Source organism: Thamnophis sirtalis, unplaced genomic scaffold (assembly GCF_051295495.1).
Source record: "Thamnophis sirtalis isolate CommonGarterSnake01/CBP01778 unplaced genomic scaffold, rThaSir2_p1.2 scaffold_11, whole genome shotgun sequence".
Taxonomy (NCBI): Eukaryota; Metazoa; Chordata; class Lepidosauria; order Squamata; family Natricidae; genus Thamnophis; species Thamnophis sirtalis.
This window is the reverse complement of record NW_028261391.1, coordinates 16,693,893-16,715,575: the sequence shown is the minus strand read 5'-3', so window position 1 is coordinate 16,715,575 and position 21,683 is coordinate 16,693,893. Positions and strand designations below refer to the sequence as shown.

Sequence of the window (21,683 nt, the reverse complement as noted above, 5' to 3'; positions counted from 1 at the left end):
TTCAGGCCTTTTTTTGAACATAAAATGGGCCTGTTTTCGCAAAAAAATGGGCAGTTTTTGGCAGGTTTGCAGAGTGCAAAAACCTTTTTTTAAAATTTGCCTCTTCAAAACCTTGGTGCGTCTTATACTCCGAAAAATACGGTATGTATCTTCAAAAAAATACAACACATGAACTAAATTTTCAAAAATAATAGAAGAAGCTTCAAGAAATGTCTCTGTCACAGAAGGGTAGAATAATTGTGTTGGAAAAAGTATAATACCGTGTTTCTCTGAAAATAAGACAGGGTCTTATTTTCTTTCAACACCCAAAATAAGCACTTGGCCTTATTTTCAGGGAGGTCTTATTATTTTTGAGATGCAGGAGGCGGCGAGTGTGGTCACCTCATGGCTGCTACTCTGTTGCAGTATTTTCAGGGAGGGCTTATTTTAGCGTATGCACTCAAAACCCCGATTGGGTTTATTATCCGGTGAGGTCTTATTTTCAGGGAAACAGGGTATAAATCAGGGGTGTCAAACTCGTGATGACACATTGTCCCCACATAATGTATCACAAGTTTTTTTCCCTTCACTGAAATGGGGGTGGGGGTAGCCAGCACGTGAGGCATCCGGCCTGCGGACCCTGAGTTTGACACACCTGGAGTAAATGTAGTGTAGTATAGTATATTTAGGAAAGACTCACCAGACAAGATAGAAGCTACAGCAGCGATGATGAAGGAAACAATGACTCCAGGCCCTGCCATCTCCTTAGCAACGAGGCCAGAAACCACGTACATGCCAGTCCCCACACAACTTCCAACACCTAAAGAAACCAAATCCAGGGTTGTGAGTACCTGGGCCAGTTTTGTTCCATGGGTGGTGGTGCCTGTGCCTTCCAGCATGGATTCTACTGGCTTGGTGCGAAGGATTCTTGAGTGCATGGCATACCATGTGGCACCCCACTGGATCCGCCGGGGGTCCAGGTAGGAGAAAATACCACTCATTGTGAGAACAACGGCAAGAGGAAGAACACCAGGTAGAATTGCAAAGGTCAATTAGTTCCAGGAACAAAACCGCACAGCATGAATTTTGAAAGATAAACAATCCACTTCGCCAAAGGTCCAGAGCAATTCAAAGCCACATCCTTGTGAATCTGAAGGGGAGCTTTTTCTGACACTTCTGTGGTCACTTCTTCCTTAAGAGCTCCTGCAAGAAGGAAAAAGAAGAGGAAAACGGTGAATGGAAAGATAGAGAGAGAACAAGTTCAAAAAGGGAAGAACTTAAGAAATGCACAAATACCAATAAAACTGCCAATCACATGGAATAATCAAAGTAAGTAAGTAAGGTTAGCCAATATTTCAGTATAAAGGAAAGGTAAAGGTTCCCCTCACACATATGTGCTTCTCATTCCCAACTCTAGGGGGCAGTGCTCATCTCTGCTTCAAAGCCAAAGAGCCAGTGCTGTCCGAAGACATCTCCGTGATCATGTGGCCGGCATGACTAAACGCCAACGGCGCATGGAACCCTGTTGCCTTCCCACCAAAGGTGGTTCCTATTTTTCTACTTGCATTTTTACATGCTTTCAAACTGCTAGGTTGGCAGAAGCTGGAACAAGTAACCGGAGCTCACTCCATTACGCGGTGCTCAGTATTCGAACCACCAAACTGCTGACCTTTCTGATCAACAAGCTCAGTGTCATAGCCACTGAGCCACCACGTCCCTAGTAAGCAGAATTTTTATTGGCTAAAATATCAGTGAGAGACAACCAGAAAATTCCAGCTACAGTAGAACCTCTGGTTCTACTGTTCACAAACACTTCTGACCACGACTAAATTGGATTCTAACCAAAAAAATTCACTTTTTCTGACGGTTGATTTCCCCTTCTGCAGCATTTTTTTTGTAAGTGCCAAAAATAAAAAAGAGGCCCATTTTAAAAGAAAACCAAAAGGCAATGTCAAAGGCAAGCAATAGAACGAGCTGATCTAGGAATATTCCAAATTAGTCTAGTACAGGGGTGGGCTTCAAAAATTTCAGCAACAGGTTCTCTGCCTGGTTGCTGGGTGGGTGTGGCCATGGTGGGCATGGCCTAGTCAGCGTCCTGTACCACAGTGGAGAGGGAGGCATTTTTGCCTTCCCCAGGTTCCCGAGGCTTTTCTTGATCCTCTGGGAGAGCAAAAAGTGCCTCCCTGGGCTCTGAAGGCCTTCCGGGAAGCCTGTTTTTCCCACTCCACGAGCTTCCATGCCTTACATCCGAAATAGGCTGAGTGGAGACTCCTGCAAGGGGAGGGGTGGCAGACATGGTGGGCAGGGCCAGCCAGGGATGGGATTTTGGGGTTCTCCCAACCAGCCGTAAAGTTAGCTAAGGGTTATCCCGAACCCAGGGTGAACCCGTAGCAGCCTTTCCCTGGTCTAGTGGTTAAAGCACCGGACTAGAATGTGGAAGATTATGAGTTCTAGTCCCGCCTTAGTCATGAAAGCTAGCTGGATGACCTTGGGCTAATCAGTCTTTTTCAGCCCTGAGAAGAAGATGGCAGGGCAAACCACTTTCAAAATCTCACCAAAAAAGCTGCATGGAATTGACCAGGTAGTTACCAGAGGTCAAGATTGATTTGAAGGCACAAACAATTTATAATAACAGAGTAGATAATGGTGGACCAACCCCAGGACTACATATAGCCCTTGGATGGAAAAGAATGGACACTGAGTTGTGGGTTCTGACTCTCTGATTTTTTTCCACCAGCATTTCAATCAATTGGATGATTGTGGCCAAGATTAGGTAATGAACATCGGTGTATGGCAGAAAACTATTTGAAGTTTGGATGTTATTTTTCCCCATAAAGTGGGGCAGCCTCTAAGACTCCTTAAGCATATATCTTTCATAAATACCACAGCAACATTTAAACATCTGGAACATTTGTCACCGAGTGCTTCCTAATTAAACTGTCAATGTCTAACTCTACTTAGAAGTATCCTACTGTGGAGCTATTAAAAAAACCTAAAGGAAGCATAGTGTTCCTTAAGGCTTAAATGCCACAAGTATCATTCACTCTGCTGATTGCTTCTTGCATGGTAAACAGAACAAAATGCCATAAAGACTTTGAGAACCAACTTTATTAAAGATATTAAGGGCAGAATACCTGACGGATTAACAGAATAAAAGAGTTGGAAGGGACCTTGGAGGTCTTCTAGTCCAACCCCTTGCTTGGGCAGGAAACCCTATAACCCATTTCAGACAAATGGTTGTCCAATCTCTTCTTAAAAACCTCCAGTGTGGGAGCATTCACAATTTCTGGAGGCAAGTTATTCCACTGATTAATTCTTCTAACTATCAGGAAATTCCTCCTTAGTTCTAGGTTGCTTCTTTCCTTGATTAGTTTCCATCCATTGCTTCTTGTCCTGCCTTCATGTGCTTTAGATGACAGAGATGATAGATAGATAGATAGATAGATAGATAGATAGATGGATGGATGGATGGATGGATGGATGGATGGATGGATGGATGGATGGATGGATGGATGGATGGATATATAGACAGACGAGAGATAGATAGATGGTGGAGATACAGAGAGACAAGATTATATATATATATATATATATATATATATATATGTGTGTGTGTGTGTGTGTGTGTGTGTGTGTGTGTGTGTGTGTGTGTGTATGTATGTATGTATGTATGTATGTATGTATGTATGTATGTAGATACATACATACATAGAGACAGACAGACAGATGAGAGAGAGAGAGATAGATAGATAGATAGATAGATAGATAGATAGATGGATGGATGGATGGATGGATGGATGGATGGATGGATGGATGGATGGATAGATGGATGGACAGATGGATATACAGAAAGACAGACGATGGATGGATGGATGGAGATACAGACAGACGAGAGATAGATAGATGGTGGAGATACAGAGAGACAAGAGATATATAGATAGATGGATGGATGGATGGATGGATGGATATACAGAAAGACAGACGATAGATGGATGGATGGATGGATGGATGGATGGATGGATGGATGGATGGAGATGCAGACAGACAGACGAGAGATAGAAAAAACATGGGCAAAATTTTGCTTGGTTCAGTTTTTCAAATGGAGTTTCAAAGAAAGGGCCCTAGTCACAAAAGTCAAACTTTGGCTGTTTCTGAAACTAGAGTCCAATGCATGTATACCAAATAAATATGCCAGATCTTTAGAGTACAAAAAAAAGGACTGTTTCTTGTTCCAGAACTATAATACTATAATAATTAAATGGAAACACTTAGTACCAATCTTTTTATTTATATACTATTTAAACCGGTGCATGTTTTATCTTTTATTGGTACATTTTGCTCCTATATTATTAGGACTCTCTTGAAAGAATCCTTGGAAATGTTAGTTGCTAATGTTAGTTGCTATAATAACCGGAGAGCTGGAACCAGCTTTGCATACAGAAGATACCCGAAGGTCAAATTTCAACATGATTAAGCTTCTGCCTGAAATCCCATAGCTTCTGTCAATTAGTCTGCATACTGCAGGCCATCTCCAACGATGCTCTTTTGAGCGCTCTGGAGCCCACCCTTCATTGTACTTCAGAAACCAGGCAAGCGTGGCTTCCTTTTGGAATTCATCAGCAAAGAACAGCCAATATTTAAGGGCTGCTAATCAGAAAAATGGGGAAAATTCCTGAGCATTCCAGGAAAGAGGAAGCAGTTTACTGAATGAAAGGCAACCATTCTCCATACAAAGTGGCGTGTGGCAGGGATGGGTTGCTGTTAGTTTTACTACTGGTTCGTAACCTGCGCGCATTGCTCACGCATGTATGTACACTGTTCAATATAAATTTTTCTTTGTGCATGTGCAGAACAATTCACAGTGAACTGCACATGCGCAGTCACTAAAAACCAAAATGGCGGCAGCCCGGTGGCAGTGAGGGAACTGTTTCGGGGGTGTGGTAGGCCTGGGTTGCTGCTGGTTCTGCAACCCAGGCTTGAATTCCGCTACCGGTTCGGCTGAACCGGGCCCAACCGGGAGCAACTCACCTCTGGCATGTGGTCACTTTTAAAGTGTAGGAAAACTTTTTAGCAAGAGGGTGACAAGAGCAAACAATCACGGTCAACACGGTTGATGGTCAGGTGGACCTATGTACAGGTATTCCTTGACTTAGAATGATTCATTTGGTGACCAAAGTTGTAGGAGCACTGAAAAAAGTGACTTATGAACATTTTTCACGCTTACAACCATTGCAGACTAGGCAACTAGCATGGACTTAACGACAGTTTCAATGTCCTGGGCAGCGGTATAATCCTCTGAAGCAGTGGTTGAAATTCAATTTTTTACTACTGGTTCTGTGGGCGTGGCTTGGTGGGTGGGTGTGGTGTGGCTTGGTGGGCATGGCAGAGGAAGGATAACACAAAATCTCCATTCCCACCCCACTCTGGGCCAGACAGAGGTAGTATTTGCCAGTTCTCTGAACTACTCAAAATTTCTGCTACCAATTCTCCAAAGTATCATATTTTTCGGAGTATAAGACATACTGGAGTATAAGACGCACCACGGTTTTGAAGAGGCAAATTAGAAAATAAATAGTTTTTGCACTCTATAAACCTCCCCAAAATGGCCGACTTTCACAAAAACAGGTCCATTTTTTTTTTTCAAAAAAAGGCATGACTATCCCTTAGGAGGCTTCTGGAATGTTCCTGGGAGGGGGGCAAAAACCCATTTTTTGCAAAAAATGGGCCCATTTTTTGTCAAAAAAGGGCATTAGGAAGCTTATTAAGTGTTCCTGGGGGCTGGGGGGCAAAATTGAGCACAAAATGGCCCATTTTTGCTCATTTCTGCCCTCCCCAGCCCCCAGGAGCTCTCTGAAAGCTTCCTACAAGCTATGCACGGTCATTTTGGTGAAGGGGCAGGGTTTCAGGAGGCAAAAAAATGCTGTATTCAATGTATAAGACACGCCCAGATTTTCAGCCTCTTTTTTGAGGGGAAAAAGATGCGTCTTATACTCTGAAAAATACGGTACTCAAAATTTCCATCAGAATCTGCTGGATTTCACCCCTGCTCCAAAGTCTGCTACCGGTTTGGTGAGTCTGCTACGAAGGACGTGCTTTGCGCACCTGAGGCTCACCCACGTAGTGCTAAAAAAGGAACATTTTGAAGACTTCTGAGTCTGCAAAGGTGAGTAGAAGAGTGTGTGTGTGGGGATCCGCTATGCATGCAATTTAGATTAGCTAGAAAGCAGGAAATCTGATGATTCTAGCTAATATAAATCACACATCACAGTTGATTGTCACCCAGCTGATTGTTGGAAATGCCGGTTCACCCAAACCTGCAGCATTTTTTTTTACTACTGGTTCAGGTGAACCTGTCCAAACAGTAGCATTTCACCCCTGATCCTGGGGTTATGTGATCGCCTTATGTGACATTCTGACAAGAAAATCAATGGGAAAGCCCGATGCACTTAACAACTGTGTTACTAACTTAAAAACTGTAGTAATTCACTTAATACGATGGCAAGAAAAGTTGTATAATGAGGGAAAGTCACTTATCAACTATCTTGCTTACCAATGGAAGTTTTGGGCTTGACTGTGGTCGTAAATCAAGGACTATCTATATATCAATATCCATAACAGAAAGGATCCTATGTTCCTTTGACTTATGAATGGCAGTACTACATCAGGGATGCCAGCACAAGGCAGGGCCATAAAATGTAGGATGTCCATTAAAATTCATTGTTCATTCTTAAATGGCCAACAGAAAGTGCCAGAAAAGGATGCCTATGGTTTTGAAGAATTAGGAGTATGACTTTTTTCTACATTAATCTTTCTGAAGAATATATACGTCAATAAAACTGTTTGACGCAATAATATTTTTCAGTTGGGAAAGGGAAGGTTATCTTAGATCATCTGACCATGACCATCTGTCGGACTTTAGCAGTTAATTATTAAGGTAATGTAGGACATGAAAAAATACAAAAGGGTATCTATACAAAAGTCATTTTAGCTGTCAGAAAGTTAATATGTTTTTTTTCCTTACATTGATGTTGCTTAGTTGAAAAGAAATTACATTTAAAAGTAATGATGTGAATGGTAACATGGTATCTTTGTGATTTTTGAATACTGCATTTACCTTATTAGGTTTTAGAAAACCTACTAATATTTTCTTTGCTTCAGAAGATATTTAAACATAAATGCTGGTCTTGGGAGATAATATTCCAGAAAGGTTTTACCACAGACTTCTAAAAACAGCACAGAACTGATAAAGTTTAGCTAAACAGAAATACAAATATATGCTTTGCGAAATAACCATCCTCTGCTACCAAATGTGATGTTCCCGTGGGTCGTCCATGAGGCCAATGTGGAGAAAAGACACGGACACGAGCTTTCTCGGGATGGAGCGACCCAGATTGGGGGTCTGAGAGCCCCTTTTATTGAGATAGGACAAAGGCAGGAGGAGCAATCAGCAATCAGCATGTGATTAAAGACAGCCTGTAAAACTACAATTTCTAATCTACTGCTCAGGGAAGTTCTGTCTATATATGGTCAAATCCTGGGCGTCATTGGTAAGGCACATCTCAGGATGTTATGTTATGAACTATCAGGATGTTATGGAGCACTATCAGCATGTTACATTATGTTATGTAGGAGTTTGTTTTTTCCTATGTGGTTCAGCGTGGCCGCGCATGCCCCGTTATGCACTGGGCCATGGGTGACCCACGCCTACACAAGGAATTATATTACAACAATGCTTCATTTTCAATGTCAATCTATCCATTTCTGCACAGTCTAGTATCTTCTTAATTATCTCTTCATCTTGTGACGTTTCTTCATTTTTCCAACATTGTGTGAATGTAATCCTCGCTGCTGTTACAACATGTAATATTAAATACATTCTTTTCTTATCTAATTTTTCTGATACTATACCCAGAGGTGGGTTGCTCCCAGTTTGGCCTGGTTTGGCCGAACTGGTAGTGGCGGTGGCGGGAGGCTCCGTCCACCCGCCTGTATGCTTCTGCGCATGCGCAGAAGTGTCGTGCACGTGCAACAAGTGAACCAGTAGTAAACCCACCACTAATTATACCTAATAAAAACAGTTCAGGTTTAAAATCTACAAGTTTCCCTATCATCTTTTCTAACCACCTGTATATCTTTGCCCAATTTTGGGGTTTTTTAGCACACGTCCACCACATACAATAAAATGTGCCCGTCTTTTGATTACATTTCCAACATTTGCTAGACATATTTTAAAACATTTTAGCTAACCTAGCAGGTGGTAAATGCCATCTATAAAACATTATTTTCTTTATAAGATGTTGGCATTGTTAATCTACAGTTCCTCTCCCATACATTTTGTGATTCCTCTGTTGTTGTTGTTAGTTGCGAAGTTGTGTCTGACCCATTGCAACCCCATCATGGGTGGGTTTCAGGCGGTTCGCGTCGGTCCCCGCGAACCGGTTGGTCGGCGAACCCGGAAGTAAGTAACTTCCGGGAACGCCGAAGAGTCCACCCACCCGCCCGCGTTTCTTACCCGGTTTTGAAGGGTTCTGCGCTTTCACGCATGCGCAGGACGCATACAGCGCCTGCGTGATCCTCCAGGAGCAGCTGGAGCATCGCACAGATGCTAGTACGCATGCGTGCACTGCGCGCATGCACGAAGACGCCGCCGGCCCCGTTCCAACCGAACCGGTTGGAAAGGGGCGAGAAACCCACCCCTGAACCCCATGGACAACATTCCTCCAGGCCTTCCTGTCTACCATCCTCTGGAGTCCATTTAAGCTCACACCGACTGCTTCAGTGACTCCATCCAGCCACCTCATTCTCTGCCGTCCTCTTCTTCTTTTGCCCTCAGTCTTTCCCAGCATTAGGCTCTTCTCCAGTGAGTCCTTCCTTCTCCTTAGGTGGCCAAAGTATTTGAGTTTCATCTTCAGGATCTGACCTTCTAAAGAGCAGTCAGGGTTGATCACCTCTAGGACTGACTGGTTTGATCGCCTTGCAGTCCAAGGGACTCACCATTTCTCTAGTTCTATATTATAAGCAAAGCTTTTTTCCCCATTGTACCATTGTGTCTTTTATTTGTTCATCCTCCACTTTTAAATGTAACAAAAAGTTATATACCTTCTTCATTACTGTATTTTTTCAGAGTATAAGACGTACCTTTTTTCCTCAAAAAAGAGGGTAAAAATCTGGGTATGTCTTATACACTGAATACAGCATTTTTGGCCTCCCGAAACCCGGCTCCCTTTGCAAAAATGGCCCTGCATAGCCTTTAGGAGGCTTCCAGAGTACTCCTGGGGGCTGAGGAGGGCAAAAATGAGCAAAAATGGGTCATTTTTTGCTCATTTTTTACCTCCCCCAGCCCCCCAGGAGCACTCTATAAGCCTTCTAAAGGCTATATATGCCCCTTTTTTGCAAAAATGGGCCATTTTTGGGAGGTCTGCAGAGTGTAATTTTTTTTTTAATTTGCCTCTTCAAAATCTTGGTGCGTCTTATACTCCAGTGCATCTTATACTCCAAAAATATGGTAGTTAGAATGAAAATCCTCAAATATCCTTGTGTTCAGGAATGGGTTCTTAACAAGGGGCCACTGCCCGCTTACTCCCAGCAGCAGAGCTACAGCTTCGCTCAATAATGAATTCACTTTCACATGGATCCAAATATGGGTTTTTCACCACTAAGAAACCAGCCACCTCTCGAAAAACGTCTAACAGGATTTTCCCCTGTGTCTCCTATACACCAACAATTTACCAATAAATGCTAACGGTGGGTTCATTAGAAAGGCTGCTTGTATCACAACAGCACTTTTCATTAGGGGAAAATTGAACTACAACAGTAATCATAACACAAGATGTATAAAGCTGGATATTTACAAGCACAAATCATCTTCAACTATGAAAACATCCTGCATTATTCATGAAGATGTGCTCTGTTGCCATGGCTGTCTTAAAGCTACTCTGGCTTCCAGCTTGATTGATAGGAGGCACTGGATATATTTAATTAGATAGAGTGTTGCATCTGTTTATATTCCCAAAAATTCCCTGACCCTGAAAACAGTTGGTTTTCCAGCTCATTCCCATCCTAACTCTTTCCACTGCCTCCTGCGGTAATTTTCTGGGCTACAGCTTTAGACAGAATGGTATTCATTAAGCTAAATTAAAGGCTCCTCATAGGTGAGATTTAAAAGTACTATTCCTACCTTAATTTCTACCAGAATTGCTGTTACTGAGTAGAATGGATGCACAACAGTTTAAATAAAGTTGGGAAGCTCATCAGACAGAATGCACATAATTTAAAACAAATATTTCTAACTTATCTCATTGCTCCAAGCCTAAATTATATAAAAATATCTATCACTTCCAGAGAATATCAGATTTGCGAGGTCTACCACAGCCTGAGGCTTGCATTGTACCTGTTGCAATCCTAAGTATTCAATTACATATTCATTCCCCCCCTCTCTCTCCCTCCCTCTCCCCCTCCCTCTCTCTCTCACACACACCAGAGGTGTTATTCAACAGGTTTTGGCCAGTTCTGGAAAACCGGTAGTGGAAATTTTGAGTAGTTTGGAGAATCAGTAAATGCCACCCCTGACTGGACCCACCCACATCTATTCTCTGCCTCCTGAGTCCCAGCTGATCGGGAGGAAATGGGGATTTTGCAATAACCTTCCCCTGGAGTGGGGAGTGAATGAAGATTTTACAGTATCCTTCCCCTGCCACGCCCACCAAGTTACGCCCACAGAACCAGTAGTAAAATTGTTTGAATCCCACCACTGACACACACTCACATCCCTACATCCCTACATATCTCGGATAACTATCTTCTTTTTGATTCTGCATCTCATACCCAACAAAATCTCTACTTCTGTGTTGTATTTGTATGCATGGGCTTTCACCATTCTCATGTCTCTGGATGTGTTTATGGCAAAGGGTTGGAAAAGTCCTAAATATATTGTGGATGTTCCAAGAACGAAGGTAACATGAGTGAAAGTTGTAGTCCATGTACACTTAAGATGTTTTGATTTTACAATGGGTGGTGGTGTGTCCGAACTCAGTATAAATAATCCTGCAGAAAATAGTTCCATCATAGTTATGAAGGAAGATTTTCAGCACCATTGGTGAGAACAATGTGCTATGCAAACAAATGGAATTTCCTGATCCTGTAAAGACAAGCAAAACCCACAGGTCTGTGTACAGAATTCAGGGAGGTGGCAGCTGGTGTTGGAGAGCCTGGAATTGTGCTTGTAAATGCAGAAGATGGAAAAGAAGGGAATCAGAAGGAAAAATCAAATATCAAAAGAATGTGGCTGCTTTAGTCACTAATAATATTGATAGCTGATCCTTGACTAGATAAAGCAGGTTTTGCATGCTAACGTAAGCAAGAGATGATTGCCTTTAAAGCTAGATCCCTGAAATAAGATATATCATGGCCTCACAAATAGGAATTATATGGAGAGAAACAAAAATGTGTATAGTCAAGGCTATAGTTTCCCAGTTGCAATGTAGGGCTGTGAAGGTTGGACCATAAGAAAGGCTGAGTGCCAAAGAATTGAGACTTAGAACTATGGTGCTGGAGAAGACACCTGTGAGTCCCTTGGACTGCAAGGCGATCAAACCAGTCAGTCCTAGAGGAGATCAACCCTGACTGCTCTTTAGAAGACCAGATCCTGAAGATGAAACTCAAATACTTTGGCCACCTAATGAGCAGGAAGGACTCACTGGAGAAGAGCCTAATGCTGGCAAAGATTGAGGGCAAAAGAAGAAAGGGATGACAGATAATGAGGTGGTTGGATGGAGTCACTAAAGCAGTCGGCGTGAGCTTAAATTGACTCCAGAGGATGGTAGAGGACAGGAAGGCCTGGAGGAACGTTGTCCAGGGGGTTGTGATGGGTCAAACATGACTTTGTAACTAAGAACAAAATGGAGGGAAAAAGGATCACAAGGTATATTTCATTCTGGTTACATAGATCTCGCTTGCATTACATTGCTTTTTGCCAGTGGAAAACCGATGGTCTTTCTGATTTCAACTTTAAACATTATTTTTAGGAGCACGAAGCAAGAATCAGTGCTGAGTGACAGATCCATACTTTGATCTTCCTTTTTATCCTGAGGCTAAACTAACTACCATAAACATTCAGTTCTGCTCAAAACCACAGTGGAATAGGATTATTTTTGGTGGCTTTGTAAAATTTAGTATTTAAAGGAGGAGGATGCATAAAATGAGGGGAGGGCAAGGATTTCCAGTACAAGGGGACAAAACAGAATTAATGTTCTCTTGGTCTCATGTGGAACGGGGACTCTAAGAAGCCCAACTTACAGCATTCTTACATGTTTTGCTCTCCATACCAACATATACTTAAATAATTCTTTTAAGACATAAAATTCTGTTTTTCGTGAATTTGAGTTGAGCACCTGATGTTGACTCACATTAAGTCAGTTGATTAATCCATTTATCTAGGCCACAGTTTCTCAACAGTGGTGGGATTCAAAAATGTTTACTATCGGTTCTGTGGGCGTGGCTGGGGTGTGTGGCAGGGGAAGGATACTGCAAAATCCGCATTCCTCCCCACTTCAGGGGAAGGATAATGCAAAATCTCTATTCTTTCCCCACTCCTGGGGAAGGATCCTGCAAAACCCCCATTCCCTCGCCACTCCAGGAGAAGGATACTGCAAAATCTCCATTCCCTCCCCAATCCTGGGGGAGGGATATTGCAAAATCCCCATTCCCTCCCCACTCCAGGGGAAGGATACTGCAAAATCCCCATTCCCTCCCCACTCCAGGGGAAGGATACTGCAAAATCCCCATTCTGTCCCCAACCCCACTAACCTGCTTTCCAGCTCTGGTCTCCTGTGCAGGGCAACCAAAGAAGACCCAGCCAATCAGCTGGGACTTGGGAGGCAGAGAATAGATCAGGGGCGGGGCCAGTCAGAGGTGGCATTTGCCAGTTCTCCAAATTTCTCCAAATTTCCACTACCGGTTTGCTAGAACCGGTCAGAATTGGCTGAATACCACCTGTTTCTCAACCTTGGAACCTTTTAGACATGTGGACATCAACTCCCAGAATTCCCTGGCTAGACATTCTGGCTGGAGAATTCTAGGAGTTAAAAGTCCATGTGTTTAAAGTTGCCAAGATTGGGAGACCCTGATTGAAGTGAATGTAATCTCCTTAAGGAATAGCAGATATATCCAAAACATAATTTGTCATCAGAGCAGGAAATAGATACTAAAAAGATGTTTTCATCTAGGAAAACACTCTATCTGAACTCTCTTTAGACCTCGGTACCTGAGAGACCTCCTCCTGCCAATTACCTCCCAAAGGCCAATACGATCGCACAGGCTTGGCCTTCTCCGGGTTCCATCTGCCAGCCAATGCCGGCTGGTGACCCCCCGGGGAAGAGCCTTCTCTGTTGCTGCTCCGGCCCTCTGGAACGAGCTCCCTGTGGAGATCCGGACCCTTACTACCCTCCCGGCCTTCCGTAAAGCTACTAAGTCCTGGCTGTTCCGGCAGGCTGGGGGCTATTAAAGCACCCAGCCCCGTCTTAATTGTGACTGTTGTGGATTTTAAAATTGTTTGTATTGTCTTATTTATTCCCTCCCCTGTTTATTGTGAGCTGCCTGGAGTCCTTCGGGAGTGGGCGGCATACAAAACCAATAAACCAAACCAATAATCCAATCTTGAGAATACTGTGAAAGCTTACCAATGGTTTGGCAAAATATTCAATATATTTTCATTATACCCAAGGGGTAATCGACAGGGTATGGCTGTGGATTACCCCTTGGGGGGGGACTTTGCTCTCTTGATGTATACAATCTCATCTGAAAAACCAGTGACCAATCTGGTTACTCAATGAACCCAATTTCTAGGTTTGTGTGGCAGACTAAACCCCAAGGTTATCAAACATTGTACATCATACTTAGCAAAAGCAACTGGCAGCAGCTACATGATCTTTGTCTGTGCTTGTTAAAATTACTGCATGTATTAAATCTGCTAGTTTGATTTACTCAGCTTTTCTAATGCAGGAATGTCATCATATATACTTTTCAATGGGTAACTTGTAAAATTAAATGAGTCAAAATTCAGATAAGAGTAGTATGGTGGACTAGAAGTTAAGATGCTGGGCTTGTGGGCCAGAAGGTTGGCAGTTGGAGACCCAAAGACTGCATGATAGACTGAGCTCCCATTCTTGCCCTAGGTAAAGGCAAAGATAAAGGTTCCACTCGCACATATGTGCTAGTCATTCCCGACTCTAGGGGGCAGTGCTAATCTCCGTTTCAAAGCCGAAGAGCCAGTGCTCTCCGAAGATCATGTAGCCAGAATGACTAAACGCCAAAGTTGCATGGCATGCTGTTATCTTCCCAACAAATGTGGTCCCTATTTTTCTACTTACCTTGCAACAAAGTACCTATTTATCTACTTACATTTGCATGCTTTCGAACTGCTAGGTTGGCAGAAGCTGGGACAAGTAACAGAAGCTCACTCCGTTACGTGGCACTAGGGATTCGAACCACTGAACATCCGACCTTCTGATGGAGAAGCTCAGTGTCTTAGACACTGAGCCATTGCGTCCCTCTCAGGCACCGAGTCCCCTTTTGCCCTAGCTCCGGCCAATCTAGCAGTTCAAAAGCATGTGAATGCGCATAGATAAATAAGTACTGTTTTGTTGCAAGGTAAGAGCATTCCATGCACCTTGGGGTATAATCATGTTGGTCACATGACCATGCAAATGTCTTCAGGCCATACTGGCTCCTTTGGCTAAGAAATAGAGATGAGCACGCCCCCTAGAGTCGGGCATAACCTGACAGGGGAAATCTTTATCTTTTTTCAGATAGCAGCTCCTGGAGGAAACTTGAAATATTGTCATGGCAGGAAATTCATCCAGCTATCAACATCTCTCAGGTGTATTTGAAATGTGATTCGATTTGGTATTTAAGACTTAGATAACCATCAGTGATCATTGCCCATCTATATTAGAACCCTAATCTAGAGTTCTCTTTTATACCCTTAGCCCTTCACAAGAAGGAAAATACATTCTCAAGCTTGATTTCCTTCTACCTGTCCTCCTGGAGGTGCCGGAACACATTTTATTTTCTCCAACTCAGGGTTATATTTAGCTCTTGTGGACTATGTGCCAGAAGCTGCTACAGCAGAAAAGAAGAAGCAATGGACACAGGACCAGGAGAAAACTCTGAAAAAGCTAATTTCATTGACATGGAATTAGGAAATGATTATGTCAATAGAGTTAAGAGGATTACTTCCCATGTATTCGGTTATCTTCCCCCGCTGTTTAAGAGTTAACATTACAGTATTCAAGAATTAAATTGAGTAATTTTGGAATAGCTCCCAGGGACTGCGTGCAAAGCTTTCATTTTGGTCATCCTTGCTTTAACTGAGAAGAGCTCAATTTGGGATTTTCTGTATGGAGGTCTTGCCTCTCTCTTTTAGGCATCATTTTGTCTTGTCTGGATAAAAGGCCAAGAATCCTTTATTTTTAGTGAAAGTGGGTTGAGTCCTAACAGCTTTCTCTTTCAGTAACTAACAATGGGCTACACAGATAAAAGGTTTTTCTTCTCTGCTGGGGAAAATCTCTTTCCATTTCAAGGGCCTCACAGCATTTCCCAAACTTTTATTTAGGGAAGGAATAAAGGAAAATCTCTCAACAAACACATGTAGCTGTTCTGGAAGCGGGAGAGGCCCCGTTGTGACAGAAACTGCTTTGATTTATCTGATCCAAGTCTGCCATTATTTATATAGGTAGACCTCAATTTACAACAGTTGGTTTCGTGACTGCTCGAAATTACAAAGACACTCAAAAAAGTTAGTTATGACCATCTTTCACGCTGTAGCTGTTGTAGCATCCCCATGGTCACATGAATAGCATTCGGATGCTTGGCAACGGACTCATATTTGTGACTGTTGCCCTGTCCCGGGGTCATTTGACAAGCAAAGTCAATGGGGAGGCCAGATTCACTTAACAACTGTGTTACTAATTTAATAACCAACTAATTTCACAACTGCAGTGATTCACTTAACAAATGTGGCAAGAAAAATCGTAAAATGGGACAACGCTCCCTCGACAAATTTCTCATAAATTTTGGCCTCAGTTGTGGTCTTACGTTGAGGTACTCCCTGTACCACAATGGATGATATGACTTATTGTTTTATTGACCAAAAATAAAAAAAACAGCAAAGCAAATACCGTAACCCAAACAATGCAGTCTGTAAATTAAAAAAGAAATGTATATTTATGTGTCTAGAGGCAGAAATCTGCCTCCACAATTAGAATTATACAATTAAACTTCCTCGTTTCTTTTCCCTTTTAAATTGGAAGACAAAGATTCAATTTCCAACTTTGCTCATGTCCATAATTCATTTTACATTTTAGTATATTTCCATGTTCATAGCTTCAATAGAAGTATGAATAAATGCTGGGAAATAAGCAAGCACACTGAGACTGGTCTGCATAATTTATAACCCACATCCTCTTCTTTATTGATAGCCCTTCAGATACTGGAAGACTGCTATCACCTCTCCATTTAGCTACCCCTCCTTTAGACTAAACATACTAAGTTCTTTTCACTGCTCTTCGTAGGATTCAGCCTCTGGGCCTTTTACCATCTTTGTGCTCTTTTCAGAATACATTAAGAATGCATTAATAGCATAGTACTTTTCTGAAAACAATCTTACTGCTAGGCTGTGACTGTCTGGAGGAAGACCTGCCTTGCTTTATAATTTTATTAATGCATCTTGCATCAAGAAATATAACTGAATACGTTATGCATAGCGTGTTTCCTTCATATTGTCATCCGACTTGGTTGATTCAATTCATCAGATTTCATTGCTCAATAAATTATTGATACAGTACCATTAAGTAGTCAACATAACAATACTTTCTTCCATACCACTGCAAGTGGTATGGAATCTTTATTTAGTTTCTGAGATTTTAGTTTATTTGTAGAAAAATCAAGGATTAATATAGTAGATGAAAAAAAAATCCCAAGCCCACCAAATGGAAACTTGTGTGTTATATGATAAGGGTATTGCATTCATAGATTTTTTTTCTTCATTAGCAACAGAGCTAATAAAGTTTTTATATTGGGGAGGGGAGGAGCATGAATGCTCTTGCTGTCCGATCCAAGTCATCAGTATAGCAACTTCAGCACCTTGGACAGCGTCCCTGAAGTTTATACCAGTCCAACAATTGCTTTCTGGAATAAAACACACTACTACTACTTCATCTAAATTAACTCATTTTCTGGATACATATAATATATTAAACTAACCGAATAAGTTGGTTTAATATGACATGGTAAGTAATAAAAACAGCCAAGGTTTACACGAAATAGATTACCAGATCTGTTTTTGAATAGAGCCATTTGGGCTTATTCAGGCTCAATGACCATCTGTCAGAAATGGTGTAGTAGGGTCTCCTGCTTGGGCAAGGGGGTTGGACTAGATGACCTGCAAGGTCCCTTGCAACTCTGCTAACCTGCTAATCTGTTTAATGTGCGTAGTGTGATTTCTCTGAATGCAGACTCAAATATTAGGGTTTGGTCATACAACATTGCTACTAAGCCCAGAATCTGGGTTAACAAATATGGTGGCTATATTGCTGTAACCTGATTTTTTCAAAGGGACATTACGGCTTAATGTGGTGGCCTAGTTCACATTGCATACCATAGAAATGGGTGTTTTCCCACATGTTGAATCATAAATTATACATCTTCACTTTGGCCTAGTTTGGCACATTGTACAAACTGAGCACTGAGCTCACAGGTTGCAAATCTTTATGTGACTGCCAAAACAGCAGGCATTTAAACACTAGGCACTTTGACTTGTCCAAACATTTTAAACTATTTTATTGCCACTCTGTACAGTATCATGTACTGGTATTATGTTATGTGAAGAATAATCACCTGGCATTTTTATTATGCTGTAATCTAGACTGAGATCCATTAGGCACGGTAGAAATGTTTAACTAAATAAATATACTAAATACATTCTCAGCATTCAGTTGGTAACAATAGCAATATTATAGTGTGCCTGTTCAAGTCAGTTTTTGCTCTTATAATATGAACATAAGCAGTTACCAGGCAGCAATTTAACCATTGTTCCCTTTAGTTCTATAGATTGCAGCAGTGTTGCTGAATTTCAGGCATAAGTATTTCCCAGCCCTCTATGGAGATGCTGGTAACTGAAATTTTTCAAGCTTAAAAACTATGTGATTAATCAGGAATTTATGGCTCTTTTCTTTAATGCCAAAAGGGGAAAAAACCCAACACATTAAAGTTCTATTGATCCACATTTATAAAAAGGATCCTTAGATGAAAAGTGAGAAGGGGAACAGAAAAAAATCAAGAAAATTCTAATTCATGCAGCTGTTGAAAAATAGAGTTAATCCAATAGCATGCAGAAAACTTGAAAATGGCACCAGATGTCATAAACAAATTGATTCTGCATTTAATTGTGCTTTCCAAAAGTCCAAGTAAGAAAAAAGTGGTTTAGCTAAATTAGAAATCACAGATTATTACATGTGTAACATCATTGGACAATGCACTAGGTCTAAAAGAAAATTAGAATGAACAATCTAATGTATTGGTTATGGACTCTCTTTAAAATCCTTCCTTCCTTCCTTCTTTCTTTCTTTCTTTCTTTCTTTCTTTCTTTCCTCCCTCCCTTCCTTATTCCATTCCATTCCATTCATCTCACAGGATCTTTCTGGAAATAAAAGGAAAGAAGTTCCCCTATGTAAACTGCGTTTTGCTCCTGAATAGATGGAATATATAATTAAGACATCAATATTGTAATTCCAAGAGATAGAAATATCTTAATTACTGAATTTTACCAATGGAACAGGTAAACCTGAACCATCCCTTGGATTCTAGATAGGGAAGAATAAAACAAAGGCCCATTCTACATGCTGCATTCCATCACAGAATGTTTCTAGGAATGTTATTAACGGAATATCATTGAAGATGTAGAGCATCACCACTTTCCTGCTCCGGACCAGATAAATCAGCCTGGTGAACTAAGGAGACCTATTGGCAGAGATTTCAACATTCTGTCCTTGTTGAAGCAGAAATATTTTGACTTTGGGCATGGAGATTTAATTTGCTCAGTGGCTAAGATGATTGTCGATCAGAAAGGTTGGCAGTTTGGCAGTTCAAATCCCTAGTGCCGCGTAACGGAGTGAGCTCCTGTTACTTGTCCCAGCTTCTGCCAACCCAGCAGTTCGAAAGCATGTTAAAATGCAAATCGAAAAATAGAAACCGCCTTTGGTGGGAAGGTAACAGCATTCCATGCGCCTTTGGTGTTTTCTCACGCCGGCCACATGACCACGTAGACATCTTCAGAAAGCGCTGGCTCATCGGCTTTGAAACAGAGATGAGCACCACCCCCTAGAGTTGGTAACAACTAGCACATATGTAAGAGGGGAACCTGTACCTTTACCTTAATGCTTCTAAAGAATTCTTATATCTACTTATCCTTCATTCATCGGCTTAACTCTTTTTATTTAATTTTTTTAAAACCAATCAATCAAACTAATGGATATCATGAGCCTTTTGCTATGTAAGAAAGCCCACCTTAATTCTGCAGGCAAGCAAACTTGTCTAGAAAAAAAATCACCCATTAAAACACTGTAACCCCACAGGTGGTTAGAGTTGTCACTATCCACAAGAGATGAGTGGTTCGTAAAGATGATGGAACCTGCAGACATGGCTAAATTGACTTTCTTGACTAGAGAAAAGACAATATCTACATTTATGGCTAACGTTATGGACTTTTTGTAGGAAACAGGAAAAAAATGCATTTATGATGATGATTAGAAAAAAAAACCTGGATAATAAAAAAAAGAGAGCTTTTTTTGAATTGGTAATTTTGGAAAAAAAAATTGCTACAAAGGAAATTGGAAGGTTCTTTCTATTTGTTTTAATCTTTTCTTTCTGCACTTTTGCCTTACTCCTTTCCCCCATCTTTTTTCCTCTCTTTATTCTGTACTGGTTTGTGTTAGTTTTATGCCCTCTTTTAAATATACTGTGCATCAATGTCCTTGTATTCCCAAATAGTGGTTTCATTCCTTGCTTTTAAGTGAAGTCATAAGCTTTCGAACAAAATAACAATGCATTCACTTTGGGGCTTTTAACAGACAAATCCTAGAGTGGCAGAAAGAGCATAAGTGAAAGCTGCAACAACTGATGGGTGGGAAGCTAATATAAATCTCCTTGAGAATCTACCTGCATAATGCACAGAAGAATTGTCATTCTGATTCAGTACATTAGGCATTTGCACATATTGTACTCTTAAAGCAGGTACATTTTAATATGTGACACGTAAGACTGTTCCAAATATCTTTCATCATAACGTAATAGAACAACAGAGTTGGAAGGGACCTTGGAGGCCTTTTAGTTCAACCCCCTGCTCAAACAACAAACCCTATGCCATTTCAGATGAATGCTGTGGAGTCTCTTCTTAAAAGCCTCCAATGATGGTGTGCCCAGTGCCCACAACTTCTGGAGGCAAGTTGTTCCTCTAATTAATTGTTCTAACTGTCAGGAAATTTCTCCTTAGTTCTAGGCTGGTTCTCTCCTTGATTAGTTTCCATCCCTTGTTTCTTGTCTTGCCTTCAGGTGCTTTGGAAAATAGGTTGAGCCCCTTATCTTTGTGGCAGACCCTTAGATACAGAAAATCCCTATCATGTCGCCCCTAGTGCTTCTTTTGGCTAGATTAGCCATACCCAATTCCTGCAACCATTCTTGATGCATTTTAGCCTCCAGCCCCTCAATCATCCTTGTTCCTCTTCTCTGTGCTCTTTCTAGAGTCTCAACGTCTTTTCTATATTGTAGCAATCAACACTGGAATGCAACATTCCAAGTGTGGCCTTACCAAAGCATGATAAAGTGGTACTAACACTTCACGTGATCTTCATTCTATACTTTTGTACATTAGAAGCTGCATTCTAGAGTGGCAAAACACAATGGGTTCAGATTTTACTACATACTTATCCTGGGATGTGTTATTCCCATTTATTTGGTGCATGTTACAAATAAGAGGAAATAAGAAAAGCAGAGGAGCCAATTTGGGATTAGAAAGAAATCTGCCTGGAATAAATGGAGCCAAGGAAGAACTGAATATTTAACACTGGCGTATTTCCAATTTATCAGAGATAAATCCAATGGGAACACACTTCAACCTGACAACTAGAGTAATTATTCTAGAGTAAACATTTTACTAGGATACAGATGGCTGTTTTCTGAGAATCGGTGCCTGGTTATAGCATGGTAGATCCAGCTGTTTTTAACATCATACTTATTTGATCGTCTCAATCTTCGAAAACTGTATTTGTGGATTGTCTGGTATCTTCCATTTCTCTTTCTTTCTCCTCTCTCCCCTTCAATTTTTATTTTCATTCATCCTCCCAAATATAAGCCATGGTATACATCCATTATTTTTGTTTCCTCCTGGATTTCTTGCTTTGCTAGTTCTCATTTGGTTTCATAACCTGATACAGTAATCTGATTCCACAAATATGCAGGTAGTCCTTGACTTACGGATCAAACTGAGCTCAAAATTTCTGCTGCTAAGCAAGACAGTTGTAAAATTAATCTTGCCCCATTTTATGATCTTTCTGGCCACAGTTGTTAAGTGGAATCACTGCAGTTGTTAAACTAGTAATCCAACTGTTAAGCATCAGGATGTCATGGGACACTACAACCATCATAAATACATG

At 41.2% G+C, this 21,683-nt stretch overlaps 1 protein-coding gene across 1 annotated transcript in view; it reads right to left on the bottom strand.

Moving 5' to 3' along the window:
* The window catches only part of SLC7A14 (solute carrier family 7 member 14), a 67,116-nt gene that overhangs the window by 40,395 nt on the left and 5,038 nt on the right, over nucleotides 1-21,683 (bottom strand). Inside the window, exon 2 of the mRNA XM_087725257.1 lies at nucleotides 680-1,182. Coding sequence (XP_087581383.1) covers nucleotides 680-980 — 301 coding nt within the window. The 5' untranslated portion in view covers nucleotides 981-1,182. The remainder of the gene's footprint in view (nucleotides 1-679; nucleotides 1,183-21,683) is intronic.